At 34.9% G+C, this 17,215-nt stretch overlaps 1 protein-coding gene across 5 annotated transcripts in view; it reads left to right on the top strand.

The window, feature by feature from the left end:
* The window catches only part of LOC150099765 (E3 ubiquitin-protein ligase RNF103-like), an 86,622-nt gene that overhangs the window by 27,905 nt on the left and 41,502 nt on the right, over nt 1–17,215 (top strand). For all 5 annotated transcript variants that reach the window (XM_090403736.1, XM_090403734.1, XM_090403732.1 and 2 more), the window contains one exon: nt 2,585–2,972. In XM_090403736.1, coding sequence (XP_090259862.1) covers nt 2,732–2,972 — 241 coding nt within the window. In that variant the 5' untranslated portion in view covers nt 2,585–2,731. The remainder of the gene's footprint in view (nt 1–2,584; nt 2,973–17,215) is intronic.

Genomic DNA, 17,215 nt, shown 5'->3' with positions numbered 1-17,215 from the left:
AAGTTTATGTCATTTTTGCTTACAAGATGAATTGTCTGTCTGTCAGTGCCTACACCAGTATTGTCTTATATGATACAAAACACTGTAGATGTTATACATGTTGCTAACACTAGGCATCAAAAATGAAAAGTTAATGTGAAAAAGAAATTCATATTTATTTACAGGTGTAACGATTTATGCACTGATAACAAAGAAGCAGCAATATGATTGCTGCTTCTTTTGGTTATAAATCGTTATAAATGAAAATTTTATAACGATTCATTCATTAGAGTATAGGCTAGGCTACTGCAAAACAACTGTATTGATTGCACCATCCTACCATAATAGCAGCAATCCTTTTGGTACCATCCTACCAAAAGGATTGCTGCTATTATGGTAGGATGGTGCAATCGATACAATTGTTTTGCGGTAGCCTAGCCTATACACTAATGAATGAATCGTTATAAAATTTTCATTTAATGCTAATTAATAACAGTTAATTTCATGCAATTATAATTTAATACTTCATATTTACATTTGTTTACATTTCTCTCGACTGTAAATGGTGCCACACTAGGGCCTGTAAGCATTTTGTGTGTGCAAGTTTTGATAAATTTTAACTTTTTATAATAGATTTGATATTTTATGGTAGGAAATGATAAAATAGACTAGTATCTACGTATATTTTATGCATTCATAACATACCTAACTTTTTCTTAATTTTTTTGATATTTCTAGGCTACTTGGTTCACCTGTGAGTTTTTTTCAAATTGTCGCATATCTCCAAAAAATTTTCAAATATTTATTGGAAAATTTACCCGGAAAGCTGCATTACAGTAGCAGCTTTCTGGGTAATCCTTAAAACATTTTTGTTTTAAGGATTACACGAAATTTATTATAGTCTAACCAAGTGAAAAAGAAACTTTCAACATCTTTCTCTAAATCCAGAGTAATTTAATAAAAAGTGGCACACCATTTGGCAACTCTTATATGTAGAGATGACCTTGCTAATGCTTCTGCCTGGTATCTCCGCCTGGGCCTGGCTCCCACTGAAGAGACCTCAATAAAGGTCAAAACTAGTCTGGGTAGTGGCCCTTCCCTTAATGCATAACATTATACATATCCGCAAGGAGATGTGTTTTGCAATATGGGAAATACTGAGATAGGAGTGATGTTAGCTTGTTCCACCTTTGCAATGAGTTGCCCGGTGTTGTACCACCTTACCCCAGTCCTGAAGATACTTTCAGGCCCAAACTTTGTTTGCTCACACTTGGATAAAGAATTTAACTAAATTTATTATAGTCTAACCAAGTGAAAAATAAACTCTTAAATATGAATGCTGATCACCGTGTAACCTTAAAAGAAAGTGATATAATAGGTGGTAAAATAAATCAAGACACTTCAAGAATAAAGCAGGATATTGCTGAATTGTCGGAACAATTTGAATGTCTTGACATGTGTAAGATGTTTATGCCATTTAAAGTGTGAAAAATTTTTTCATATATAAAAAAAAGAAAGAAAAACTGATAAGATATATATTTGTCATAAAGATACGCTTGTTGAAAATTGACTTTAAATGTTAATAATTCTTAGTTATTCACCATACAGGGTGTTCGGGATAAATTTGACATATTTATAATTAATTATATTTTTCCGTAAGTTACATGTATTAACACACACTTCTCTTCATTTAAAAGTTTGGACCCTTCTTCATTCATATACAAGATGTCAGAAAGGATGGATAGCTGGAACCCACCTGAATCATGGAAGAGAATAACTTGTATCATGATGATTCGTGCCCGCCATCAAAATAAGGATATTACGACTGCTGCCCAATGCTCCCTGAATACAGTAAAAACAATCAGGCATGAACTAGAGACTTGCAATGGTGACTACGAGGATGTAGCAAGAAGAAAGATCCCTAGCAGACGATCTGATTGCGTTCGTACAGCAGAATTCCTCGCAAATCTGCAGGAACAGGTGTTGAAGAACCCTGGCATTGGAATTCGGGCTTTGTTCGTGGAGTTGCTAACTGTAGTCAAGCCCTGGATAACAAGGGTAGCCAATGGTAGGTCGTATGTATGGCAGCAGGATTCGGCCCCTTGCCACACCTCTGGGAAAAGTAAAAAATGGTTGTCTGAAAATTTCTACGACTTCACCAGTCCAAATGTTTGGCCTCCAAACTCCCCAGACCTTAACCCCATGGATTATTTTGTATGGGGCGCAGTTGAAAAAGACACCAATCGCACTTCCAGTAATACAAAAGCCCAGTTAATGGATAAAATTAAAACAGTTTTTGCGGCCCTTCCCAGGGAGACTGTAGCATCAGCTTGTTCGAGGTTCCGAAGCAGAATTGAAGCTGTGATCGATGCTAATGGTGGTTATTTTGAGTAAATCTTGTTGATAGTATTGTAATTAACTCTGCCTGTAATGTTTTTTTGTCAATTCATTAAATTTAATAGATACAAAGAAGATTTTCTTTTTCCTTACGAAACTGTCAAATTTATCCCGAACACCCTGTACATATTTTAATTACTATTGCTCATAATTTCATAAACATGTTTTATAATAAAATTAGACTAAATGTGAATTGTATTCATTTTAGGTTTTCACAACATTGTATCACATGTACTAAGATAGGGAAAATATCTGAGTTGCGAAAGCTACAGAATGCTCTTCCTTTACAAAATAAATCAGGTTTTATTAACTGAATGAGTTTGGAGGTAGAATTGGATAATTATATGTTTTCATTATGAAAATTTGGATAAAGCTGATTCTACTGTCTGTTTACTTGCTTTTACTGTTCTTGTTATCACGACTGCTGGAGATTGCAACATGGTATCATCAAGGCGGCTATTACTTTTCATCTCGAATAATTGTAGAACCATTCTCACTCAGTGTGAGTAAGCTGAAACAGCTCTTAGACAATCGTGGAGTGAGTTACTCAGGAGTTGTGGAAAAGCAAGAGTTGCAAGCTTTGGTTGAAGCAACAGGTAATTACATTTATTTAGAATGAGTACGTAAATCAGTTTGTGTTCGCAAAAGAGAAAAAATAAAACTGCCTTTTATTCTAGTAAATATTGTTTCCTTTCTTATGACTTTGCTGTTTTTTTTTTTACAAGAATTTATATTATATTGTATGTATTATTTTAATGGCTAATATAGCCTACTTTCATTTAGGAGTGCTTTTTTTTTTACTGTCATTGGCTCTCTATCCAAAAATCTAGGGCATTACTGAAGTGTTATAAAACTAATATATGAAGAATAAAAAATATAGGAGAAATTTTGGACATGCCTTTTTTGGATTTTGTTTTCTGTCACCTTATTCCAGCGATGTAGCTTCATATGCTGTTAAAGGAAGGAGTTTTTTTTTTTTTGGGGGGGGGGGGTAAAGCAATATGAGGAAATTATTTGGAAAAAACCCAGTTTTTTTGATATGTATAATATTATTATTATTAAGGGTGGGTAGAGAACATTCTGGAAGAGGGGGGGGTGAGAGAAGGATCTGAAGATAGAAATTATTTGGAGGGGGGGGGAAGAGGAGGGATTTAAGGGAAAAAGTTGGGGGTGAGAGTATTGTATGTATATCTGTACAATTGGCAATACTGTTTTGTCTCCCCAGAGTGAATGTTTGCTGTGTCCCTTGTGATCCTGTAAACGCTTGTCACACATCATCATTTAATTGCTCCTACCTGAGCCTTCTGCTTCACCTTATCCTGTGTATAGTATTTTCTTGTATGGCAGTTTAGCACTGATAGTATCACTTGTAATGAAAATAACAATTTCAGGTATTGCTAGAGGCTGTGTCACATATCTGATGCCAATCATAAAAATAATGTAATCAATCTTAATTAAAACTTGCATTTCACTGACAGTTTTTGCCAACATCGTCAGAACAAAATTGCAAATTATGTTAGGTTGAAACAGTGGAACATAAAGGTTGCATAACAGTCAGTGCAGTGGCTGCTACCTGTGCATCCAGTATGCAGTTAGACAAAACAAACGTAATTTTAAAAATAAATAAATAAAATATGTAGCCAAACAGCTGTTTGGCTATGCATGTTAAGAATGTGAAATTGAAGCTAGAAATAGTGAGTGAAACAAGACTATTTAAACTTAGAAATTAAATATTACAATTAATGATGACAACCTCCCATGTGTGATATGAGAGTGCAGTTATTTGCATGTTGAAGTTTCTGGATAAGAAACTTTTCTTTGGGGAAAGAATTGGAGGAACTGTTCCACAGTACATTAGAGGGGGAAAAACTTGTTCTGTGAGTTTGGAGTTAAACTGAGAAGAGGTGTTGGGTGGCATTGTTTTTCAACATGTGTTTCAACAAATTTCGTAGTGGAGGAATAGTTCATATGAACATTTGCCATGGAAATATTTATATACAGTCCATATTTTATTTTAAAGGAGCTTTAGCCACTACCCCAAATGTGAGAACAGTATTCAAGTTGGGGGGATTTGTGATTTGTATGAGGTTAACAGCTTGAGTGAAAGAAAACCTAGTTTTTTTGAAGCTGAAGATGTAATGGTTGTGACATGTTTATGCCGATCGTGCCTAATGTGAAGGTAATTCCAAGGAGAGAAATCTTGTGTTGTTTAGAGATTGAGTGTTGTCAAAGTTAATACTCATAGAAAATGAGTCTTTTTTGTGGTAAATAAGGCAGCACTGTATTTGCTAGCATTGTAATTGATGGGGTTATCTGAACCTCCACTGAAGGATGATGTGTAGATCAAAATTGAAGGCGTAGTTTGATACTCTGGAAGTTGTGGTGATTTGTGTAGTGTAAGATTTGTTGAGATGGCGATCAGCTGTATTAAGTTAACATACAGAAGAAAGACATTGGTGAGAGAACATAATCTTGTGGAACTCTAGCATTAGTTGCATCATAAGAGGCAGTGGCGCACCCAGAGGGGGGGGGGAAGGGGCCCGGGCACCCCCCAAAGAAAAGGAAAAAACACTAGAAAAATTTCCAAAAATCTTTTCCTAATTAAAATTCATTTTTTTTTATTTATGTTGTGTGCTACTTATGAATTATCGATCACTGCAGATGCTCAGTTATAGGTCATATGCGATGTGTAGTGTGTATTCGCAAAACATCTACTCAACCCCCCCCCCCAAAGGTTAAATCCTGAGCACTCGGCCCCCTCTAAGATTAAATCCTGAGTGCGCCACTGATTAGAGGATAAAGAATCATCCTCTATCACACATAGTGGGTATCCAGTCAGAAAGCTGGCAACACTTGATCTAATCAAAAAAGAGTAGAATTAAGGAAAAGGAGACACAGAAGTAGACATAGAAATTAAAGATATCAAGAAATTATATACTCGGTTTAATCCTTTATCCAAGTGTAAGCAAACAATGTTTGCAGCTGAAATATAATCAGGACTGGGGCAATTCATATATGGAAGCTAATGGCTTCACATCACTTGCCTTAGTATCCCATAATGCATAGCATATATCCTTATGGGTATGTATAATGCTATGCATTATGGGAAGGGATCTACCCAGACCGGTTCTGCCCTTTATTGAAGTCTCATCAGTGGGAGCCAGATCCAGAATTGATACTAAGGTTGAAGTAATGCTGAAGTCATATTTTCATATATGAGTAGTCAAAGGTGTCACACCTTATTATTAAAATACTCTGGATTAGAGATAGTTGTTGGAAGTTTTTCCACTTGGTTACACTTGGTTAAGCAAACAATGTTTGCACCTAAAATATAATCAGGACTAGGGCAACTCATATAAGAATGTGATTTGCATTATTAATATGGCAAGTGATATGAAGTAATTAGCTTCTCTATATGAGTTACCCCAGTCCTGATTATATTTCAGGTGCAAACATTGTTTGCTTACACTTGAATAAAGGATTAAACTAAGTATATAATTTCTTGGTATCTTTAATTTATAGTATAACCAAGTGGAAAAACTTCCAACAGAAGTAGCAAAGAAATTAAAAATAACATCAAAAAATATAATTTAAGAGCAATTCAAAAAAAATAATGGAACACAAAAAAAAGCTCTGAAAATTATCAAGCGAGGGTTACATGGAAGGAAAAAAAAATGGATTTCAAAAATGAAAAATAAGCAAGGAATAGTACAATACAGTCGAGAAGAAATAATGAATATATATAGTGAGTTTTATAGGATACATAGTCAAGGAAACAGACAAAAATCCTCTACTATATTTAGATGAGGCTGAATTGCTAATCATAATGGAAGAATTATGTAAAGTTCTCAAATCAGCAAAGAATAATAAAAATCCTGGAGGAGATAGAACATTTATATCCATTATATTAAGTGGGAGTACAAGATTTTTGGATGATGTACAGCCATATGAACAAGCAGGATTCAGAGCAAGATTCTCTACAGTAGATTATATCTGCACTGTTAACCAAGTAATAGAAAAAGCAAACAAATGTTTCCTTATGGAGAAGATATTTCATAGAGTAGAGAGAGGCAAGGGTAGAACCAGAGGACATATACAGAAGCTGTATTAGAAAGGAGGGAGTGAGGAGCAGGCTCTTTGCATGGAGAGTGATTGGTGAGTGGAATATATTGCCTGAAAGTGTGGCAAGTGCAGAAACTGTGATTGGATTTAAGGTAGGGCTCGATGATCTTTTGGCATGAGAGAGTATAGACCTCCCATGATGAGTCCTTCGACTCCATGGAGATCAGATATTAATAATAATAATATAATCTTCCTGCATAATTAGTGGTTGTAGATTTTGAAAAAAAAAACCATTTGATTCTCTATAACAATCAGAAAAGCAGTAAACAATTTAAAACCAGCCATGTGCTTGTTGATGTTAAAAAATTAGAGAAAGGAATTTGGTATAGTTTTCTGTTATATTTGAAGTCTTTCAGAATGTCTCATGGAAAACTGCAAAACTAATATCAATGGGAGGAAAAAAAAATCTCAATCACTTATGTTATGCAGATGATATTGTTCTTGTAGTGAAAAATAAAGAAGCAACTGAGAAAATGTTAAATGACCTTGACAGTGAAAGCAGAAAAAAGTTTGAAGATTAATATAAATAAAACAAAATTGATCACAAATTCAGATCAAAATTAGCAGATAATCATATTGGAATTGTGGAAAACTATATTGACCTTGGTCAGTTATTTTTAAGGAAAAACAAGATAAATGAGTAGAAGAATCACCTAAGGAAACAAAACATTTTAGATGTATAAAGATTATTATTATTATTTTCGGGCTACTCCAGGGAGTCCTTAGACTCATCGAGGGAGGCCCTAAACATCATGTCCACACAACTATACGACATTCTCACGGTATCTATCATACCTTGCCTTGAACTCGCTCACTGTCATAGCACCCACAACAGACTCTGGCAGCTTATTCCACTCATTTACCACTCTAAAAGTAAAGAACCCAGCTCTAACACCACTGCTAACCACACTCTTGCCCAGCTTCCATAGGTGTCCCCTAGTTCTCCCACCACCAGTCCTGATCTCAAAAATATCCTCTGAATTAATCTTATAGAATCCTTTTAGCAATTTGAATGTCTCAATCATATCTCCCCTTTTCCGCGTATCAACCAGTTTCTGCAACCCAAATCTTCAACCTGTTCTCATATGGTTCATTCCATAGACCTGCTATCATCTTAGTCACTCGCCTCTGGATCCTCTCCACCTCCTCCTCATCGAGAAGGAACCGAGGTTACCAAATCTGGGCACAGTAGTCAAGATGAGGTCTTATCAAGGCTCGGTACAGAGGTACAATAACTTGCTTGTCTCTACTCGTTAAGGTATTTTTCAACAACCAAGTGAGTTGATGAACTGATTTAGCTACTTTCGCAATGTGTCCCCTAAACTTCATCTCCCTATCCACCAACACTCCCAAGTCCCTGGCCTCATCAATCTCTTGAAGTACACTTCCACCCATGTGGTATACTGCTGCTAATCTTTTCATCCCAAAATGCATAACCTTACATTTTGTCACATTAAATTGACATCCATTCTCCTTAGCCCAGAACTCCAATCTATCTAAGTCATCCTGCAAGACTTTTACATCTTCTGCATTCACTATCGCCCTCCCCAACTTTGCATCATCAGTGAACAAATGAACTGTTCCACTTAGATCCTTTCGTATATCGTTAATGAACAGATTAAACAGCAGTGGTCCAAGAACAGAACCCTGCTGTCCCCCCACTAGTCACAGGCCGTCTTTTGGACTCCACTCCTGAATAAACCACTCTTTGATATCTCTCCATCAACCATCCACCTATCCATCTCACCAACCCTATATCCATTCCCATATGTTGTAGTTTACGGATTAGAATTCCATGTGGTATCCTGTCAAACGCCTTTGCCAGGTCCAGCAGTATCACTGTAAACCCATTTCCCTTATCCAGTTCAGCTGTCACCTTGTTATAAAACTTGAGCAAGTTACTCGGGCATGATCTACCCTTTACAAAGCCATGCTGTCCCCCGTACAGTATCTCATTTTCATCAATCCATTCCTGTATTTTTCTCTTAAATACTTTCTCCAAGACCTTGACAACAACTCCTGATATGCTGATCGGTCAGTAATTTGCAACCATAGTCTTGGATCCTCCTTTATGCAGTGAAACTATTTTCTCCTCTTTCCACGCCTTCGGGACTAAACCAGACCCAAGACTCAGATTAAACAACATGGTCAAGGGCACTGATAATTCCTTAGCCGCTTCACGCAAGACCCGTGCCGGTATATCATCCAATCCCACAGATGTATTCACATTAAGGTTCTGTAATAGACTATTCACCTCCACTTCATTCATCACAATTCCCATATAAACTAATGGCTCCTTCATTTTTTCAATGTCACCACCTGGATGATATACTTTTGCAAAGTGCACGCTCAGTAACTCCACTATATCAACTGGTTCAGTGACCTCCTTACCATCGTCATTCCTTAAAATCATTTTGCCATGTACAGTTTTTTTCTTGCTTGCAGCATATTGAAAGAACTGTTTGGGATTCTCTTTTGCTTGCATAGCTAGTTTCCTTTCATAATCGGCTTTTGCTGTTTTTACCACACTCGTTACCCTTCTGCCTGCACTTTATACTGTTCATGTGCCTGCAGGTCACCCCTTTCTTTAAATTTCCTCCACAGTTGTTTCTTTTTTTGCAGCTCAAGCTTAATGGTGTTATTCATCCATTTAACCCCTACTTGTTTTACTATTCGGACCCTAGGTATACAATCAGCCATAACCTCCTGTAAATGCTCCTTGACCACTTCCCATGCTCTATCGACGTCCAGCCCTTGCAGTTGTACATGCCATGGCACTGATCCAAGCAATCTCCTAAGCTTGTCATACTTGCCAGCATGGTAATTCCACATATACTCTGTCTTAATCAAAAATTCCACACCTTTAGCCACCTCCCAGGTCAAGACCTTATGATCACTCTCACCAATAGGTTGCAACATGGTCATATTCATTACAGTCAAATTGTGAGATGCTGTTACCAGGTCAAGCACTCTCACACCCCTAGTATTTTCAATTACATGCTGTCTCAGATAGTTCTCCCTTAATAATTGAATAAAATCTATTTCCTTCCTCACATGTATCCTCTCCTCCTTCCAATCAATGTTACCATAATTAAAATCCCCCATAATAATTACCCTCCTTCCACTCATTTCATTAATTTGTTTATGCATACTATCTCCACCATCTATTCCATCACCTGGTCTATAGCAGCACCCAACTGTATATTTTATTCTGCCATTCTCAATCTCACACCAAATAGCCTCAAATGAGCTCCTTTCACTATCCTGCAATACAACTTCAATTCTCTTGGCTGCAGTTCATCAGCTATCATCAATAATACCCCTCCCCCATTTTATTCTCTCTGTCCCTCCTAAACACACTATAACCTACACATTCTATCCCACTAACTATATCATCTTTCATCAGCCATGTTTTACTAATGCCAATAACCTGTGGTCAGGAAGAGCCAATCAAGGCCAAAAATTCTTCCTCCTTGTTCCTAATACTCCTGGCATTAGTATACATGAAATGCAGTGATCCCTTTTACCTGTTAGATTATCTGTTAGATTTCTTGTATGCTTAAAAAGAAAACTGTGTGCTATTCCAATGTTTACCTATGATGAAAGTGAGACATAGGCAATGACTGACTAAAAAAAAAAAAACAGAAGATAAGTTGTGTGTAGCCCAAGAACCTTAGAGAGAAGAAGGCTGCACATAACAAAATAATTAGATAGGATAAGAAATACAGGAATTCTTTGGAGGGGGAGGGGGGGCAAGCCCCCCCCCCTCCCCCCAAGAAAAAGAGAAAAAATACTACAAAATTTTCTAAAACTCTTTTCCTAATTAAATTTTATTTTTCTTAAATTTATGTTGTGTTGTGTCTTCTATTTCTATATTTTTCTTATGAATTAGCGATCATTGCAGATGCTCAGTCATAGGTCACATGCGATGCATAGTGTGTCACAAGTACAAGGCACTTCATATACTTCTGGATGTGATAAAGGAGATAGTTTGCCCCTTAGGTAAACAGATGAGAGTTGCCAACATGACATGGTTTAAATGTGGTGCAGAGCTCTTATTTATTAAGCACTCTAGATATCTTTTTGGATTTGACTTGAATGTATGGAATGGTTATGGGTTTGCTATAGTCCTGTGTATTAGGCAATGGGATTTCCAGGAAGCATTTAGTATATTATTGTTCTTTGGGGATTATAGCCATTGACTAAAAAAGTGATGCAACTAAGTAAGTTCAGTAAGAGAGCATTGTCATCAGAACAGATTGCTCTGCGAGTTAGTATTTTTAGGATACCATATTGTTGAGCTGATGATGATGCGATTATTTGTGCATATATCTCCCTGTTTTGTGTAGGTTCTCTATAAACAGAAAAAGATAATGAACCACTAGGAAGGACAGAGAGACAGTCATTAGCTTCCTGTTCCATTGTGAAGTGGATTTTAAGGTGGTGGCCTATTTAAATACACAAAAAATTAAAAGCTTAATTTTCTTATTATGTGTTGTGAATTAATACTGTTAAATAAATTGACACAAACTGCCAACAAGCATTTCTACTCATTCAACTAGAAAGGATAAGAAATTCTGGCTAGAATCACAATCTTTTCCGTCAAATTATAACACATCTTGGACAATTATTCTCCTACTAATACTCCATCATCTTGATAGCAATAGAATTTCCATTCCTTACATAAAAGCATTTCTGAATGCATCTCATAAGTTTTTAAAAAAAATTTGAATTCCAAATGACATTCAAGCCAATAAACAAAATTTTCTTGATCTTGCCTTCCACTAAAGACAACCTTCCTCATTTGGCTCACCTAAGAATGTACCAGCTTGTCTCTTATTTTGACCAGACTGGTCTGATTATAAACATCCAACAATCAGAATGTATGAATTATGTCTGTTTTCTTTGAGCTGAGAAATCTGGACTTAAAGAACATGGAGTTTCTACTAGCCACAAGATCATTTGAGACAACACAAAAATTCTTCATACTAGTTCTTCGAAATTTGAGAGGCTTGTCAAAAAATGTTATTAAGATCTTCACAGTCAATGCAGTCTTAATAGGAATGAAGATTTAAAAATTTCTAAATTCTGGTAGTGACTTTAAACTCCCACCAGTAATCCAATGTTCATATGTAATGTGTACCTGCATTGCTTATGCAAACAGTTTTTTTTTTTTGTGTGTGGGTGCACATATTTATCTTTATTTATAATCTTACTTTTTATTTTAGTTGGTTTATTTTTATTGTATGTGGTTACATGGATTTGTTTCTTTTTATATATTTATGCTATGTGTGCATGTATTGCCATTCAGATCTTTGGAATGTCTTATATTTACTGGACATAAAAAAAGTTCATCATCAAATTCCTGATATATATACCCTCAAGGTGTACAGGATCATTACTAATTTCCTATCTACAATTTTCCTCCAATTCAGTCTGTTAAATGTCAAGACTCCAATATTATCAGGTCTTATATTTCTGTCTTCTAAGGCAATTTTTACTATATCAATCCATCTATATCTTGGTCTTTTTTCTGCCAACCTGGCAGAGAACACTTGTTTTGCTAATCGTTCCTCTCCCATTCTGTTTAAGTGACCATACCACCTGAGATTAGCTCTGCTAATGCATTCCTGTATGCTGTCAATATCAGGTTCTTTCCAAATATCCTCATTTTTAATATGATATTGCCATTGATGCCATCTGTTCATGCCCCTAATCTTTCTCAGGACTCTCATATCTGTAGTCTTTGGCCAAGTGTTTTACTTCTAACCCAGTTCTCAGATCCATAAGTTAAAATTGGTTTAAACACGGTCTTGTATACAGCTAATTTAGTGTTTTGGCTAATTTCTCTCTTATTACATATAAATTTATTCAGTTGACTTCCTACTATACCAGTTTTGTTGATTCTGTTGTCTATTTCCCATATTTACTTACCATCTTCACTAAAAATCATGCCTGAGTAGTTGAAATGTTTACTTGTTCTATAAGTTCTCCATTCACAATGCAGTTGATATTTTCAATGTTTCTGCCTATTTTCATTGTCTTTGTCTTTTTAATGCTGACGTTTATACCATATCTATTACAACAGTTATTCAATTTAGTCATGGAATCTTGCAGACTTGTAGCAGATTTATTTAGAAATATAACATCATCTGCATAAAGCAAAGAGCTACAATTTTGATATCAGGTTTAATACCACTTACCTTCATAATGTGATCGTTATAGATAATGAATAACAGAGGGAATAATGTACATACTTGTCTGACACCAGATTTAACATTAAACTGTACTTCCTTCATTTCTAACTGCTGACTTACAACTCAAATAAAGACTAAGTATTGCTTGATATAATGCCCTATTAACACCATATAAATGTAACATTTGGAATAGCTTCTCTTTTGGCACCTTGTCATATGCCTTTTCCAGATCTACAAAACTTAAATACAGATCTTTGTTATATTCCCATAATTTCTCAACTATCTGTCATAAAGTGAAAATCTGATTCTGACAGCCTCTATTTGGCCTGAATCCAGCTTGTTCTTCACCAAGCTTCTCTTCTACAATCCTTCTCAAATGTTTCTCAAGTATACTTGCATGTATCTTACCAGGAACACTCAGTAATGAAATGCCTCTTTAATTCAGTTTTATTTCCCTTTTTATGTATGGGTACTATGAGAGCTCTACTCCAATCATCTGGAATTCGTCCCTCTGTCCAGGCTTTCTGAACTATGCAGTGCAGCCACTGTATGGCTTTTATACCTCCATACTTGAGCATTTCTGGTCGAATATCATCTACTCCTGCTGCCTTTCCACATTTCAGGCTTTTGATGGCCTTTTCTACTTCAAGTATGCATATGTATTCCTGACTGCATGCCTGGTCAGTTTTTTTTACCACTGTGCTATCATCACCAGGTGCAAGAGTATCTGGCGCTCCTATACATTGTCTCTACGTAGTAATTAGTGCGTCATTTTTTCGATACCCAAATTCGATTAGTGCACCTATATACATCTTAAAAATAAATGTTACAGATTTTAAAAATTTTTCTATCTATACATTTTTATGGCTGACTATTTTAAAAAATCACTCACCGGAATGAAATAATTTAGTTACCGATTTTAAACATTTTACAAAGTTATTTTTAATGGCATACTACACTGCTTCCATGTACACTGTATACCAGGGTTTCCCAAACTGTGTTCTGCGAGAAGTTCCTGGAATTTGTTATTTTAGTTTTCTAAGCATTTTTTATGAATAAATATTTTATAGTGGAAATATTCTGAGGAGAATAATATTCGAGAATATGTCAAAGCTCAGACCCAGAACGCGTAATATTTGTGTATTGTTAATTTTTACACATCGAAACCTTTAAACATTTGGGAAAGGGAATACCGCTGTTTATGATTGGTCATAAAAATTGCCTGCAAGCGGATTAAAACAATCCGGTGTCCTCTGTTCTCAAAACTGAAGGAAATTACATCTGTGTAGCAAATGTCAGTGACCAAGTGGCATATTTTTAAACATGGAAATATTCATGAATTATTGTTAATTTTCACACATCGAAATCTTTCAGCAATCGGGAAAGAGAATACCGATGTTTATGGCCAATCGTAAAAATTGTCTGCAAGCCGATTACGACAAATGGTGGCGTATAATATTTTCCATACAAAATTTAGCTCAATTCTTTGTTAAGAAGTAGAATAATAAAATTTATATTCTGAATATGTTTTATTGTCTTCCAGCTTCATGATTTTCCTTTAACTAGGCCCTGAGACATACTTTCATTCTTTTATAAAAAAGAAATTTCAGAAATGAATTATACTTTTTCCCATAGGTTATTATATTTGATTAAGGTGCCTGTTTTAAAGAATGCATTAGGCGCACTAATCGAGGGATTGCTGTATATATGTGTGTGTATATATATATTGTCATACTCACACAAGCACACATACTCCTACGAATGTGGATATTTATAAAAATAATATCATTAAGAACATTTATATATAAAAGTTTATATATAAAATTTATTGATCAAAACCAATACATTTATATACATATGTCATTACTTCTAATATCTGTATAATTATGAAAAATTAATCTTTCGGGCTTTTGCTTTGGCAAAGTTTTGAATTAATTCATCTATATTGATTGTAGATGCAATTTCATGCTCAATAGATATTATTGCTAGACCAGTGAGTCGTTCCTGAGCCATCGTAGAGCGAGTGCAAGTTTTCGTAAGTTTTAATTTCGAGAAACTCTTTTCTGAACTTGCTACCGATACTGGCAATGTCGAAAAAATTCTCAGAGCAATAAACACATTTGGAACACTATTTTCTAAATTATTTTTGCATATGTATGACAGGACATCTAATGGGAAAGTATTTTCTGGAATTCACCTTGCTATTATTTGTAATTCACTTATGTAGTGAATTACAAATAATATAATAATTAAAAATCTGTTCCATCAATATCTCTAGAATTATCATGTGTTAAATAATTTTTCAATATCAAACATTCTTTAAGCAGTTCTGCTGAAGTAATTTTTTGAAATTCATATATATTTAAAAGAAAACCAAACTTTTCATTAATTGTAGACATGTGCTTGAATTTTTCATCAACAGATGCAATTGCGGTATCAATAATTGAAAAAAAAAACTACCTTAAATTTTTGTTTAAAATCTGTTATGAATTCATCCTCTGCTTCAAATTGTTTTTTTTTTTTTTTTTTCTGAGTCTAACTCTTTCTTGTTCAAAATTAGGCGTTACACCTAAGACCTCAGCGATTTTTTCCACATATATTAACATCTTTTCAAATTCATCCTCATTTCGGATTTTCATTAAGAAATTCTTTGTATCATTAATACAATTTATTGCACCATTTATATCAAGGCTTGTGTTTTGAAGTTGTTTACTTGTAAAGTTTATTTCAAAAAGTATATTAATCACATTACTAAGGATGCTATAAATTTGAACTTTCTTAAAGTTTTAAGAAGACTACTTGCATCTAATTTCATGGTATTTCCACCTAATCCACATAAACTATCATCTTGAGATATTTCCTGCAGTACTTCGCAAACTTCGGACAAATTATATCTTAAGGGCTTTAATGAGTCAATTCGACTCTCCCATCGTGTATCACAGACTGGTTTGAGTGTAAAATTACTTATGTGTCTTTTAAGGTATTCCCATCGAGTTGAACTGGGAAAAAATACATATAGATGATGTTCCACGTCAAAAAATGCTGTGGCATCTAAAGTATTAGCAGTGCAATTCACTACTAAATTTAATGAATGTGAACTACAGGGTACATACGTTGCTCTCGGGTTAATATTTGAAATTCGTCGCTGCATCCTTTTACATCACCTTTCATATTACTGCCATTATCGTATCCTTGACCTCATAAATCTAAATCTTGTATTGGTAATGAAAATTTGTCTAGAGTGTCCTAGTATTTCATTTGATAAAAATTCCATGTGGTATTTTTTATTTCTATAAATCCCAAAAAGTGTTCTTTTATAGAAACCGTGCTATTACTAATGTCTACAAATCGAAGTACTATGCTCATTTGTTCCACGTGACCAATGTGACGTACAGTCAATCATTATGGAATAATATTTTGCAGCAACAACAGATTCTAAAATTATTTTTTTTTAATTGGCGAAGGTGTTTATTATTTAATTTTGAATACATTTTCAAGATAATGCACATATGTATCTTTATCTTTTATTCTTCGAAGATGTTCATTCATTATTGGATCAAACTTGGCTAGAAATTTGAAATATTTCAAAAAATTTCTGTTTCCATGCGAAAACAATGTCTCATTTGTTCCTCGAAATGATAAATTTTGAATAGCTAACATCTGAACTAAAGCAAAGAGTCATTCTAATACTTGCACCCAATGTTTCTCCTCATTTCTAATAACTAGCAAGTTCTCTTCATCAATGATTTTCTTTTGTTTTATTCAAATTTCTAATTCTTTATACTTATGGTAAAGTCATCCCAGAGCTTTCTTAAAAAGCTCTGGGATGACTTTTAATGGGATTATATTGATCAAGTGCATATAATAAACAACTATGTTATACCAACTAAGGCTGTTGGCATCTTCAGGGTACATAAATGTAAGGCACTAAAAAGTAAAAAAACTGTTACAAACTATAATCAAACGATTCCAATTATATTAAACAAAGAACAGAGCGCGTACAATACATGCATGATATCACTTGTTGTTATTTAGAAACGTTCTACAGTTGGCACTATAATTCAGTTCTGACAAGTTGAGGGATCTAATAAGGGTCTTCCAGATCACGGGCCAGATTAGTCCTTGGTTCCTGTTAAGGTTTTGTATACAGCAGGCAACTGTTGTGGCCTCCTTAAAAATTCGGGAGCAGAAGTCCTCCTCCATGTAAGGAATTGTGCTTCGATCCCACTTTATGGTATGGTTCGTTCCTGAGAAATGAAAAGCTAACCCCGATTTTTCTTCTCTGTTATTATTGACGTCACTTATGTGTTCTTTTTGCCTAATTTCAAGGCTCCTTGAAGTTTGGCCAATGTAATTCAAGCTGCACGAGCAGGGTATGTTATAAACTCAAGCATATTTGGAGAAAGGATGGCTATCTTTTGGAGATATTAAGAATTGTATAATCGTTTCTGTAGGTTTAAAGGCCACTCTTATTTTATGTGGTCTAAGGAGTCTAGCAATCTTATTGGAAACTGTCCCTA

The sequence above is a fragment of the Typopeltis vanoorti genome, chromosome 14, assembly GCF_054136105.1.
Source record: "Typopeltis vanoorti isolate ZY-2024b chromosome 14, IOZ_Tvanoo_1.0, whole genome shotgun sequence".
NCBI lineage: Eukaryota > Metazoa > Arthropoda > Arachnida > Uropygi > Thelyphonidae > Typopeltis > Typopeltis vanoorti.
This window is presented reverse-complemented; position numbering and strand designations above follow the sequence as displayed.